This window comes from Megalops cyprinoides, chromosome 9, assembly GCF_013368585.1.
Source record: "Megalops cyprinoides isolate fMegCyp1 chromosome 9, fMegCyp1.pri, whole genome shotgun sequence".
Classification (NCBI taxonomy): Eukaryota; Metazoa; Chordata; class Actinopteri; order Elopiformes; family Megalopidae; genus Megalops; species Megalops cyprinoides.
The window spans coordinates 21,264,339-21,278,267 of NC_050591.1; the positions used below are offsets into that span (position 1 = coordinate 21,264,339).

The 13,929-nt window shown below is 43.5% G+C and overlaps 1 protein-coding gene across 1 annotated transcript; it reads left to right on the plus strand.

Moving 5' to 3' along the window:
- The first annotated feature begins 4,464 nt into the window (after window positions 1-4,464).
- LOC118783053 (extracellular calcium-sensing receptor) lies at window positions 4,465-8,959 on the plus strand. The gene is made up of 6 exons (XM_036536723.1): window positions 4,465-4,613; window positions 5,064-5,349; window positions 6,087-6,923; window positions 7,051-7,278; window positions 7,414-7,537; window positions 8,052-8,959. Exons 1-6 carry the CDS (start codon window positions 4,537-4,539, stop codon window positions 8,957-8,959), a joined length of 2,460 nt encoding a protein of 819 aa, XP_036392616.1. The 5' UTR covers window positions 4,465-4,536.
- Window positions 8,960-13,929: the final 4,970 nt, after the last annotated feature.

The window sequence follows — 13,929 nt, forward strand, 5'->3', positions numbered from 1 at the left end:
GGTTGTAATTCTGTGAGTCTTAAATATGGCCATGGATTATCAATTTTTTCTTGCTACAGACTGATTTATATCAATACCAATGCTCATATTCAACTGTAAAGTGGAATCGTGGTTCCAGAATAAAGAATTGTTTCACCATGTTCCTGTCTGCATCTCTTCATAAACACCTTGCATTAACATTACATTTCTATCTTCATTGTTTGGCAGTTGTGTTTTCATAATTAAAGATTTGTTGTAATGTTGCATGGTCCCTGTCAGGGATGGTGAGACTTTAAGATGATTTAAGTTATTTGAAAACTATAAACTCTTACTTCATAGAGATAATTAGAATACATTCACACAATAATAAATACACACACGTACTCTGCAATACCTATAGATGACAAAATGCATATGTTTATCTGTAGACTGACAGATAAGAGCATTGAAAGGATTTTGTTTAAGTCATTTCAATGCTCTCATCGGTATTTTTTCCCCAGAATTGTGTCATTTCAACCAGCCCTGTGTTTGTTCTGGAGGAAACATGTCTTCGGCTGACACACTACCCCAACTCCTGCCTCTGCCAGGGGTATGACTATCAGGATGTCACAGTGTCTGCTCTGGTAATTGACAGTCACTGCCCCTGAGGGAGCTAAGTGGCTAATACAGCATGCTATAGCACACACTTCCTTGGTGGCTGGAATTTGAATCACCATCACTGAATACTTGCTTGTGTGCTCGCTTATCAAACATACATCTTTCCTTACACACCAACACCATCTGGTTCTCTGAACATGGTGTTCAGCAAATACACTGTCAAATGTCATAGAAGCATGCATGTCCTTCAATGGTACTGTAGTTTTGAATTTCCTTGAAAGCTGGAATAAATTTGGAGCAGGATAACACCAGTAGTTCTCTCATACCCTGCATTCCTACCATTGGACCACAGGAGGGCACAGTTGTCCTGAATCCAATTAAACAGAGATAAAAACTGTGTCTCACTTCTGTCTGAAGTAGAATAGAATAAGCTATATTATATTGTCTTGACAGAACTATGTGTTACAATGACATGTGGTCCTACCTGTGATCACTAAGGTCATCTGATCAAACCTTACCTTCCACCTTCCCCTAGGCGCAGCCCTGAGTCTTTTCTGCAAACTGTGCACTTACATAACAGCCATTCATTACTGAATTATGTTATTTGTGTCTGTTTATGATATACATACTGCTCACACATTGTTAAGAGGGACGCAATGTTAAAATGGCACAAATGGGAATTTTAGGAACTTCTTTTATAAAGAGGTGAGAGCCTTACCATAAGTGGATAAGACACAAATTGCCCAGCATGGAGACACAGCTAGCTATTTAATCCTCACTGTGCTTTTAACTTTAAACTATGAAACTTACCTGCTATAGCAAGGACTACCCATCATCAGATGTTTCTTTACTTTTGTCTTGTCTCTGATAGTGTTAAGGCTGAGTTTTTCACATTAAATGCATTTCATTATGATGGACACAGGTCATACTAATAATAAGACAGTAAGAATGATTTTAAGTGTAACACAGAAATTAAAATGTGTGGTCTAACTGAAATGCACAAAGCGGGGGCTAGAAGATATGCAATGAAAAAGGAATGAGCTGTAAATGTGAGGTCCATGCAACACTAGAGAAAACAGGTTCAAGATGAATGTGAAATGAGAGTAATCTCTCTGCCTTATATTTGTATATTTTGTCATATTTGTAGCTCAGTTGTAGCTCAGCTGCCACTGGGCTGAACATACTGATGTCTTTGGCTGGGAGTCTGGAGTAGGGGTCACAGCTGGAACATGTTTCCCCACAGATCTCATGGACTAGAAAACTGAAAACTGATAAGCAGAGGTAGGGAGGAGGATACACAGAAAGGTGAAGATATGCTTGGTTTTTATGTAGAATGAAAAAAAAACTCTTTTACTGAACTTTCTTCGCAAATTCCATTGACATATATTTGACAGACACTTTCCAGGTCCACATCTAGAGCAGAAAATACATAAACCAATAAAGTGCAGCACATATTTCTAATTGTTAGTCAGTAGCAATTGTAATTCCTAATCACTTAAAGAGTGTGATTAATTTGCCTGTGGCTTCAATATGGCATAGTGGAGGGGGCTGGACCATGTGACTGGGAGATTGTGGGTTTGAAGAGCTTTGCGGGTACAACTGCTGAACCCTTAAACAAGATAAATACTGTGATTAGCTTCAATAAAGATCCAGCTGTCTGCATGGATGGTTTACAGAATGTGATAATGGCCTCGGCAAATAAACAGCTGATAATATTAATGCGTGCAAGCTAAATGTGCACTTCAAACCAGTAAATGACCAAAAAAGGACAAACTGAGGTATTGTCTAAGGTGCTGAGTCCTTGAAAAGTGACCAGTGATGCGGAGTCACTGCTGGCTTGACAAAACGTATGCAGCTAGTGCTGATGGCAGTAAAGCCACATCCACTATGATATTTATGGACAGAACTGTGATATGATGTGACACTGGATTTCTAGCCAGAAAGTCCCAGGTCAAGCACTACAGCTGTACCCTACAGCATGGTGCTTAATATGTTGTGAACTTGACTCATATCATAAGGCTTTTTACACCTGTCAGTTTGTAAACTTTATTCAATATTTTATAACCAGGTTGCTATCCTTGTTGAAATGGGTGCCCAATCCCTACCACCACTCACAATGTGAGCACACTCTCAGCAGCTAAGAGGCATGGGCATTGATATGAAATGATGAATATTTTTGTCCTTATCTGCTCAAAAACGGTCAGGGTCAGTAGCAGGGTCAGTAGCAGGGCCCCTTTTGGCAGGCTCAGTCCTCTCCTGCTCTGTGAATCCCTGATGTCTCTCCTGTCAGAAGTCAGGCGTCTTTCACTGAGCGAGGGAGCAAGGATCGGGTCCCCCTGGGTTAGCCCGAAAGCCCAGCTGTCGTTTGTTAATTAAAACCTCAGCCCCAAGAGTCTCGCCACATGAAAACAATGTGTCACACTTTCCTTCCCACCGCAGTGAGCCACAACAACAAACAACCCTGCCACTTTTTCCACCCTTTCCCCATGTCGCTTGTGATTTATTAGGCGATGCTGAATTATTCGTGGTTGTTTGTCATCTCATAATGTTGGTTGCGGATAAAGAGGAAAAAAAAGTGATGGCTTTGCACCTCGGGAGCCTCTGAGAGTTGAGTGAAAAACAGATAGCCCGAGGGCCTGAGCCCAATAGCAGCGAGCTAATGTCATGTAATGACACATAATGGCATATCCTAATTATGCCACACATGGCACAGCTCTAAACAGTCGTGGCTGTCTCTGACTTGGAGAAAAATATGTGAGGCTCAGTAAGTGTGAAGAAAGCCCAGGGCCTTGTGAATGTGCTGGAAAATAGCAGGGACTCGTAAAAGCGCCAAGCAAGGTGCCGCTGCAGCCTCACGTCCACTGGCCCTATGTTTTTAACGATTTGTTTGCCTGCCCAACAAACCCAAAAGAGGCCAGGAAATGAGAAACTGGATATGTGACTGTCTGGCCAACACTGCCTTTATTGAAAAATGACCTGCAGACTTTCAGCGTGTGAAAGTGTGAATACATGGAAAACAAATAATGTTTGACACAATGATAGACTGTTTTTGATTGTTTACAAGGAATTCGTTTGCACTCGAGGCATTTATGTATTCAGGAATTTGAATTTTTTGAGCGGAGAAAAGGAAAAGAGTCATTAATTTTCCACTTTATGTTCTAATGGAATAAAAATAAATCAGTTCCAAGGAGTGCATTTTACCACTCAGTATTGATAGGCTAAGGTCTATACATGAAAATGTCATTTCAAGGTTAGATGATCTGTTCATAAAATTAATGTGAATTATGGCATGATGTGTAAGCGAAAATAGTCCAAGTGCTGTCTGGATTGTATTAAAATACACTTGTTTTGTCCTTCTGAACTCGATCCTTTGATCAAACTGCACAGTCAGTCAGACTGCCATGCATTCTGCCTCCATTTTGCACACAACAATTTTTCTCAACCTGTTCTTTTTTCTGCCATCTGTTTACTGGGCAGTGAAGGTCTCTGTGTGTCTGTGCACATGTGCACATGTTTGTGTGCGTGTGTGTGTGTGTGTGTGTGTGTGTGTGTGTGTGTGTGTGTGTGTGCAAGTGTGCTTATGCCCAGGTGCAACTGCAATGAAGTGAATGTGTGTATGTGTGTATGTGTGTATGTGTTCCTGTGCGCATGTGCGTACACGTGTGCCTGTGTGCATGTGCAATGCGGTGTGTGTATGCAATGTGTACCCTCATGTTTTAATTTCCCTGAAGGTAGAATTCTCATTAATCAGTCCCTATAAAGTCCCGCTGATGAGACCGTGATGTGGAGTTGGAGTCGGGAGGTGGGCCAGTTTAGATGGATTTCCCTCCTGGTGTCGCCTTGCTGCTCGGTTTGTGTGCCGCGCTCCTGGCAGCGACCGCTGCGACGGAGCGCTGCGAGCGCTGGGATGACCTGGACACCGCCGTGTTCCACAAGGACGGCCACGTGGTTTTGGCAGGGATGTTCCCCATTCACTCCAAAGGAGTGGAGGAGCAGCACACATATGAGCAGAGGCCCGGGACAAGGAAGTGCAGAGGGTAATACAATCTCTTCCGCTGATGGTACTGGGGAGAGATCACTTACACAGAGCTGTTTCAGTGTGAGTGCTGCAGCGTGGAGAGCTGCATAGTGCTCTGGGCGCTGAATGGTGACCAGAGGTGCATGGGACAGAACTGCTGGAAAAACTCTAGATATACAGCGCCAGTCAAGTTTGGACAGAGCTGATTAAGATAATGGGAACATGCATTCAAAGACATTTTGACCTAAAGACTTCGCTTAAATTTGTTTCTTAGACAAATATTAATAGAGAAGTTGATGCCTATGTATGAATGTCTCTCCAAAAAAAAAGCTACTAAAGTATGAGATGGTTTTGATTTCTTTCACAATTTTTTTGGTGACTGTGTAATTCCTTTGGTTTTGTTTCATAGTTTTTATGTCTTTATTATTATTCTAAAATGTGGAAGTAAAGCACAGTAAATTCTTTCCAGGTTTAACCTCCGTGTGTTCCGGTGGTCCCAGGCTATGATATTCTTCATTGAGGAGATTAACAGGAACCCCACCCTCCTCCCAAACATTACACTGGGCTACAGGCTGTACGACACGTGTGGGATTGAGCAGCTGTCAGTGAGGACGGCCCTGTCAGTCGTCTCTCAGCCCCTGAAGAGAGGCCAAGAGGGGTGCGTATCTCCCAGCATCCCACTCATCATCGGGGACTCCGGCTCCACGCTGTCTATGGCCATCTCCCGCCTGCTCAATCTCTACAGAGTCCCTCTGGTGAGAACATGCAATAACCACCCATACAAGGCACAGACAAAATACAAAAGCGCGCCCACTGCAACATCTGGACTGTACCTGTGGCTCTGTGTTGTGGCTCTCTGTGATTCACAGCTAATGAGATTTGTTTTCTTTTTCTTTTGCTGAACAAGTTATTTAGATTATCAAATGAGTCATTCAGACAAGTCATGAAGCCAGTCATGAACATGAAGTCTTTATATTCATTTTTAATGGATTTCATTCACATGAAATTGATGTAAAAATCTACAAAAATGTTTCTGTCTCAAGATTTTGTGTCTTTTCATAAAAAGTTGTTGTTTACTTGCATAACAGCTGCTAAAAGAAAAAAAAACTCCAAATATTCCAGCAAATATTAACCTCATTAATTTTCAGATAATTTTTTTGAAGATTCTAAAATGTCTTGAGTTTCTTCAGTACAGGCATAGCTGGGGATCACTCCAGCTCTGAGTGAATTTTTTCCTAAAACTGTGCAGCACTTTTTTGCGGTGTATTATTCTATTTATAATTCCAGGAGTTTTTATACTGCTTTGACTGTCTTTGTGACCATGTTTTTCCTGTATATGTTTTCAGTTTATGTTTCTCTCTCCCTTTTGGTTTGTTCATGTTGAATGTTGTTGAATTTATACCTGTCATGTCATACTTGTGAGACCTACGAAATGTCTGACCACAAAAATGATTTGTAAAAGTGCATTTGCTTTCTGTCCTTCCTGCTGCAGGTGAGTTATTTTGCTTCCTGCGCCTGTCTGAGTGACAAGCGTAAGTTCCCATATTTCTTCCGCACAATCCCGAGTGACGTGAACCAGGCTGGCGCCCTGGCCCGTCTGGTGCGGCACTTCGGCTGGACCTGGGTGGGCACCGTGGGGGCGGACGATGACTACGGGCGCATGGGCATCGACATGTTCACAGCTGAGGTGATCAAACTGGGGGTGTGCGTGGCTTTTCGGGTGATCATACCCAAGCTGCCCTCCAGTGCCAGGCTGCGGGAGATTGTGGAAACCATACGCTCCTCCACCGCCCGCGTGATCGTCGCCTTCGCTATTGAGGAGGACATTCAACCTGTCATGCAGGAGATTGCTCGTCAGAACGTGACGGGGAAGCAGTGGGTGGCCAGTGAAGCCTGGGTCACCTCCACCCTTATTTCCACCCAGGAGAACCTCCCCTTCCTGGACGGCACCATCGGCTTTGCCATCCGCAGGGCGGAGATGCCAGAGCTGAAGCGCTTCCTCGAAAGCCTCAAACCACTGGCCGAGCCCCACAACCCCTTTGCCAGAGAATTTTGGGAATTGCAATTTACGTGTTCCCTGAACACGACGGCACCGGCTGCCTCTACCTCTGAACTCACCATTTACAATAAGAGCTGCACAGGTGCAGAGGTGATCCAGGACACTGTCAGCATCTATAATGACGTGTCGCAGCTCAGGGTCACCTACAACATGCACAAGGCTGTGTATGCTGTGGCCCATGCCCTGCATAACCTGCTGACCTGTCAGAACGGAAGCGGAACCCACCTCAACAGGAGCTGTGCAGACATACACAGCCTGCAGCCCTGGCAGGTAATGCCATACTGTGCATAGGAATAAATGCTGATATTGTGTGTATACACACTTTGGATATATATAAGCTGGCAGAGATGGCAGGTTTTTGCTGTGATGTGGCAGACCTTCTGTGTCACTTCTCTAGATTGTACAGTACCTGAAGGAGGTGAGCTACACCAATACATTTGGTGACGTGGTTCAGTTTGATGAGAATGGTGACCCGGTTGGATCCTATGACATAATCAACTGGCAGAAGGATGGAGTGGGGTCAGTGAAGTATGTGACAGTGGGCCGCTTTGATTCCTCCCTGCCACCCCTTCACCAGCTGGAGTTTAGCCAGGAGGACATTGTTTGGCATGGGGGGCACAGAAAGGTAAGAGTATAAAGTGGGGATGAGGGTCCAACTGCAGGAGTGCACTGTATCAATGTGATTTAACAGTACAAATCTCAGTCCATTGCATGTTAGTACACTTTTGACCAGTGATCCAACTATCCTGGTTTATTGCAGGTTCCTGTGTCGGTGTGCTCAGATAGTTGCCCCACGGGCTACAGGAAGGCATCTCGCCCAGGACAGCCTGTGTGCTGCTATGACTGTGTTCCCTGTGCTGAGGGCACCATCAGCAACAGCACAGGTAAATGCAGTCACGCACATACCCACTGAGAGTACAGGTACAGAAATGTCCCCTCTAAGAATACTAGTACATATCATCCTCTATCTGTTCCTGTTACTCTCATATTCAGACATGAACACTGAGTTTATTCTTAATAAGGATGCTGCACTGTAGCGTATATCAGTGAATTACTTTTGCTGCCTTAAAGGGCACCAAGAGTTCACTGAAAAATCATTAGTAGTTTACGGTTATTTAACATCTCTCACTGTAGACGGGATGATTAATTTTAGTTTCTGCAAAAACCCAAGAGCTATTTGAAAATATAATTGTTGACTTAATTGAAAATAATGTTGTTTATTTGGTTTTACCAAGCATGCACGAACTGGTTATTGCTCATACAGGACTAATTTTAAACTGTATGGTATATCTAACCAATCACTTTGCATTAATATTAATTCAACAGAATTATAGAATGTGCCTTTTAAGAGGTCAATCTGTCAATCTGCCTTTTCTACACTGTCTTCTCTGTCCTTAGACCAGCCGGAGTGCATTCCCTGCCCAGAGGACTTCTGGTCTAATGCAAACCGGGACACCTGCATCATCAAGGAGATAGAGTTCCTGTCCTACACCGAGGCGTTCGGTATGGTGCTGGCTGCCATGGCGATCCTAGGTGCAGTCAGCACTGCAGCGGTGGCAGGCATCTTCCTGAGGTACAGGCACACCCCGATCGTGCGCGCCAACAACTCGGAGCTGAGCTTCCTGCTGCTGCTGTCCCTGGCCTTCTGCTTCCTGTGCGCACTCACCTTCCTGGGCCGGCCCTTGCACTGGAGCTGCCGGCTGCGCCGCACCTCCTTCGGCATCAGCTTCGCCCTCTGCCTCTCCTGCCTGCTTAGCAAGACCCTCGTGGTGCTGATGGCCTTCCGGGCCACGCTGCCTGGCAACAACGTGGCGCGCTGGTTCGGTCCCACCCAGCAGCGGCTGGGCGTGTTCGTCTGCGCGGCCCTGCAGGCGGGCGTATGCGCGGTGTGGCTCGCCAGGGCCCCGCCCTACCCTGTGAAGAACACCTGGCTCTACAGGGACAGAATCATCCTGGAGTGCCATCTGGGGTCGGTGGTTCTGTTCGGCTGCGTGCTGGGGTATATCGGCTGCCTGGCCGGCTTCTGCTTTTTCCTCGCCTTCTTGGCCAGGAAACTGCCCGATAACTTCAACGAGGCCAAATTCATCACATTCAGCATGCTCATATTCTGTGCAGTCTGGATCACTTTTGTACCGGCATATGTCAGCTCACCTGGAAAGTTCACTGTAGCTGTGGAAATATTTGCAATTTTAGCTTCCAGTTTTGGTGTCCTCCTCTGTATATTCGCTCCAAAGTGTTACATTATCATCTTCCAACCTGAGAAGAATTCTAAAAAATACCTCCTCTCCCAAAGGCCAACAAGGTGATTCACAAGTCTAAGATTTTCAATTGTCAGTGAGAGTACAGATGATAAGCCAATAAAGTATAAGAAAATGAGGCAGGGATGCACATTATGATCATTACTAAATGCTAGTGTGCACTTTGAGTACCCCTTTCACTTCAAAGAACATACAGGTAGGAGTTAGGGCTAATTTAAACTTTCTGCACTATTTTATTGTACTTTCACCATCATGCCTGAGTATATTTGAGGCTATATGCAGAGATTTGAAATAAAAATTCAACAATACCAGGCTGATTTGCCTACAGATGCATTAATACAGTTTTACCACCAGGGTGTACTGTTGCACCAGTGAGCCGTCATTGAAAGAAGAACAGTGACAGACCATTGACCCAATACGTTTTGCCACTTTGGGCTAGGCGTGAATTCCACTTCCCCTTGCCATTCATGGCTGTATATCTCAGGATAATCTGAAATTATTGACTGTTTCACTACTTTCTGTACCATGACATGTGTAATATCTGTATAAGTATATCTGTGTTACCACAACCTCCCCTTTCATTAAAAAAATATATATAGTGGATTCAGATAAGTAGCCATGTAATGCTGTTTTACAAAACATAAAAACCTACATTTTGTAATATTTGAATGATATTACAAGGAAACCACTATGCTTTCTATTCACTAGGACAGCACAACATCTGAGACCCCTTATCTAGCTCTCAATATTTAGCAGTTCCTTGCCAGCCAGCAAGCTTTACAAAACAGTCTGCATCTGAAACAGAAACAAGCCTATCTAACCACACTTGATAAGCTGGTCTGCTAGTTCCAGCTGTTATCTATGAAAATTATTTTGCTGGCTTCTCACCAGGAATGGGATCAGACATGCATATTGTTCCTGTTCTGTCCAGGGCTGTAGCTTCTGCTGTCAGTCCCATTCCATCCTTTCTAATGTTGACCCCATAATGTCACTATTCCCTTTGACATGTTTATTTGTCTTACATGAACAAAGTGAAAAAATGGGCTCGCTGACTGGTTTATGATCGAGAAATGACTAGCATACTCGATTGCTTTTTTTTTCATTGTTGTTTGTTTCCACTGGCTGTGTGTGCTGGCTGTGCATGTTTTCCAATTGTTACTGTTAAAGCAAGGGTTCAATCTCAGTTTGAAATTCAGAATGTGCATTAGTTCTTTCTGAGGTGACATATTGAGAAAAAGCTTGCATTTTCTATTTGGGAGAAGTTCAACAAAATGTCAATGTTTCACCAGGATGGCATCCAGACATGCTGTCTGATCATAATACAGAAAGTTGAACCTCCAATACACATAAAGTTGAAAGCTGAACCTCCAATGAACAGAAAGTTAAATATCCAATAATACATGTCTTTTTTACCTTTACAGATTAGGCTGTCTCTCTACTCTCTGCTCTCTAAGTTATCCATCATTTCTTTCCTTCAAGAGGCCACTGTTTATTCAAGCAGAATTGACTTAAGGCACTTCTTTTTCCCCTGAAGTTTCACGATACATTTATGAACTTAGTGTCACAGTTTTCATCTTAGAAGGATAGACAGGCTTGTTTTGATAATATTCTTTGTTTGATTTTGAGGACAGAGATAACACCCAGCAGCAAATGTATTTCTGAGGCAGACATTTGGCAGGGAGCTGACAGTCAACCCTTATAGCTGGGGTCACTCCAAGGGTAAAGGAAAAGGGGGATCATATATGCCTCCTTGAAAAAGGACTCATTCAGGAATGTGACTGTAGAGGTGTACCCCCCTGAAACCCCATTTTTCTTTCTTATGGACTGTAGGAGGGAGAGATTTCCAGTTGAGGCCCACTTTTTGAGGCCCAGTTGAGGCCAGTATCTGTAGTGAGAGGACATCCCTCCATTCAGTGGCTTTGGGATGGGAACACTCCCATGAGGCTCTCGGCATAGTCACAGCTGTCCCCCAGCAGTACATTCATCCGTAGAACTCTCAAAATGATTCACGGGCCGACCTTGCCCAGACCTGCAGGAGACACTGTCTCTTAGCAACTCACAACAACATACACTGGGCCCTGCCCACCAGAATGATGTCATACTACCACTCCGCACATCCGTTGCTTTTCTGAGTGGGTGGTGTCACATATCAGACTCCATGGATTGTAATAATGGAAATAAGTCTTCAGTGGTGACATGCTGGCTTGGTATTAATTGAAAAAAAAGAGGAAAGGCAACAGCCTTTACACATTTGTAATGTACCAGAGTAACTGCTGTTAAGCTGTAAATAGCCTTAGGGGATACAGCTCATGAATTCTCAGCTAATGGGACACAATAACTTTTATGTTCATTACCCTCCATGAACATGTCTGTTCTTACTGCTTACCATAGCACAGCGGAAGCCATCAGGGGAAAAACAAACAGTTTCAATGCTTGCACTTTTTCTTCATTGTGGAAATACATTATTTATATGCCTGTTGTTTTGAGAGTTTGCTTGTCACCATGTGCCAGCATTGACCAGATGTGTGCAATAAATGGACTCCATTTGTGCAGTCTATTGATAGAGTGTGAGAGGGTTCAGGCAGTCACTCAAATGTACATGGAAGGCTTAAAGATCAACATCACATGTTTACATAGCAGGGAAAGGAAGAACTCAAAATGATTTTATATATTTTTTCATCTGAAAAAATCTCTCACACTGGCATTGATAGACCTTTAACTTTTTGTCCTTGTTAAATCTTTACATCACACTTTCAGTTTTTCAACATTCATTTAACCAGGAAGGTCAACTTAGAACTCAATTCTATTCCGTAGTGGGGATCTAGATAATCAAGCTCACTCATTAATGCAAGTGACTGCATCGCCAATCAACTGTAGGGGGGATGATTAGATTGGTAGTTCACATTTTGACCAGGACCCCAGGCTGAACACCCCCTACTACGGTTGCTTAGGACAGGGCTTGTCACAATTGTTGTGAACGAAGTCAAGGTCATTTTTTTCAGACTGTCAGACTTGATTTGTACTTCCTCTCCTCAGACGAAAGAATCACAAAAGGTCTGGTTTCTCCTGACTACCTAGTGTGAGGCATTCCCAGTCCCCGCTCAAAAGCAGCACATTGGCCTATGGAAAGAGCAGATGACACCAGTCACAGGCTGAGACTTCCCCCATACCACGTTGCAAAGATAGGCCTGGCCTGCTAATGTCTCATAAATGTGACATTAAAAAACAAACATACAACAGAGTTTATCAAAACTGAGACAAGAGGCTCACAAAAAGTCTTGACAGCTTGTATAATTTCTCAATGGAAACACATACTCACACACATCTCAATGTACACACATACATACACAGATGCGTGCACAAATACACACACAGACACAAACACACATACACTCATACACACGTACACAGGCACACGCAAATGTTCACCTTCACATGTACGCAAGCACACACATACTCATACACCTGTGTCCTTCCACAATGTATACCTTATAGTATTGTCCACAATGGTCTGATAACATGGTACACACAGCAGCTGGTTCCTGTCCTGTCAGGTGTGGATGACCTGGGTTCCAGTCTGTCTCTCCCCAGATGTGCTCTATAGCTGTAGGATATTCTTTTTATTCAGTTTTGGCTTACTTCTCTCAGACCTTGTTCCAGAATGCAACCTTATCATTTTACTGCATGAGAAAACTTTCTTATCGCAAGCAAGAGCAATTAAATAATCTTTCAATATTTCCTTTTTTTTTCCTCTCAGATGCAAATTAAAAACTTCTGGATCAAAAACAAACTTATGGATTGGTATATTAAAAATCAAGAGCTTGTTCATTTTTTTGTTCCAATATGACAAGAAAACAAATTGAGTTCATGTGCTCCGCAGGGCTACCACATCACATCTCATCACATCATTTTTTAACAATTATTTTCAATTATTTTAGGACAATTAATGGCTTAACAAAATTAATATATTGAATAATTACCCGGGGGGGGGGGGGGGGGGGCACTTTTTAGTTTGTCTCACGCCCTGCTTAAAAATCACCCTGACGATAATATCCAGTACCTCTCTTTTCTCCCCTCAGTTCTTTCCTTGCTTCTCACCTCCTCAGCTTTCTTTCTTTCCTCTGTTCATGTCCTGTCTCAAAAAGCCCAGGCAGAGGAGTGGCGCTGCTCACTCTCTGTCTGTGCAGCTTCACCAGACAGGGCAGCCGAGGCTGACAATGGGGCATTTCAGGGCTACTCAGTGGAGCGATTGTGTCCCCTCCAGGGATGATACTGTGATGAAAGTCAGCAAGGCCCCAGGACAATGCTCAGGGCTGCTGATAACTCAAGCTCGCTCTTTCTGGAGCCTACAGAGTGGTAATTCTATCATATAACGTCCATTAAGAGACAGAAATGGGAACCACAGACGGAGACAAGGGGATGTGTTGTGTCCTCATGGCGACTGAATTGACCTTTGTGGGGTGGAATCGGAGTGCTGCAGTGATTAGAGGGGTTCCCACACCAGGCAGACAAAGCTGGGGCTCTGCTGTTTCCACACAATGTGCTAGGAGTGACGTGGGAAACAAGATGCGACAGCAGTGTGATACTTAGCAGAGAATCCAGATCGACACCTCCGCAAGGGACAAATGTTTTATCATTTTTATTTTAATCCTTTTTTAAGTATGTTTTTATTTTACAAACAAGTTTCAATACAAGTGCTTACAGCAAGTTGTGAATCAAAGGAATAAGATACAGAACATTGCACTGTGGGGGATTAGATTCAGAAATATAGAATTTCACAATGATGACTAATTAATTGTCAATTAGTTGTCTGTATGGAATGGAATGTATTGGCTTTAAAATGGCCTCTAGACACTGTTCTGAGGAAGAAAAGTTCACATCGACCTGTCTGACCTTCCTGTTGAAGATGGGGCTGGACATGTGATCCAAACGTTTCAAGGGAAGCAGAAAAATATCCTTTCCAGAAATAACAGGAATTTTTCTCAGGCACAGTAAAAGTAACCTACAATTTATTGCTT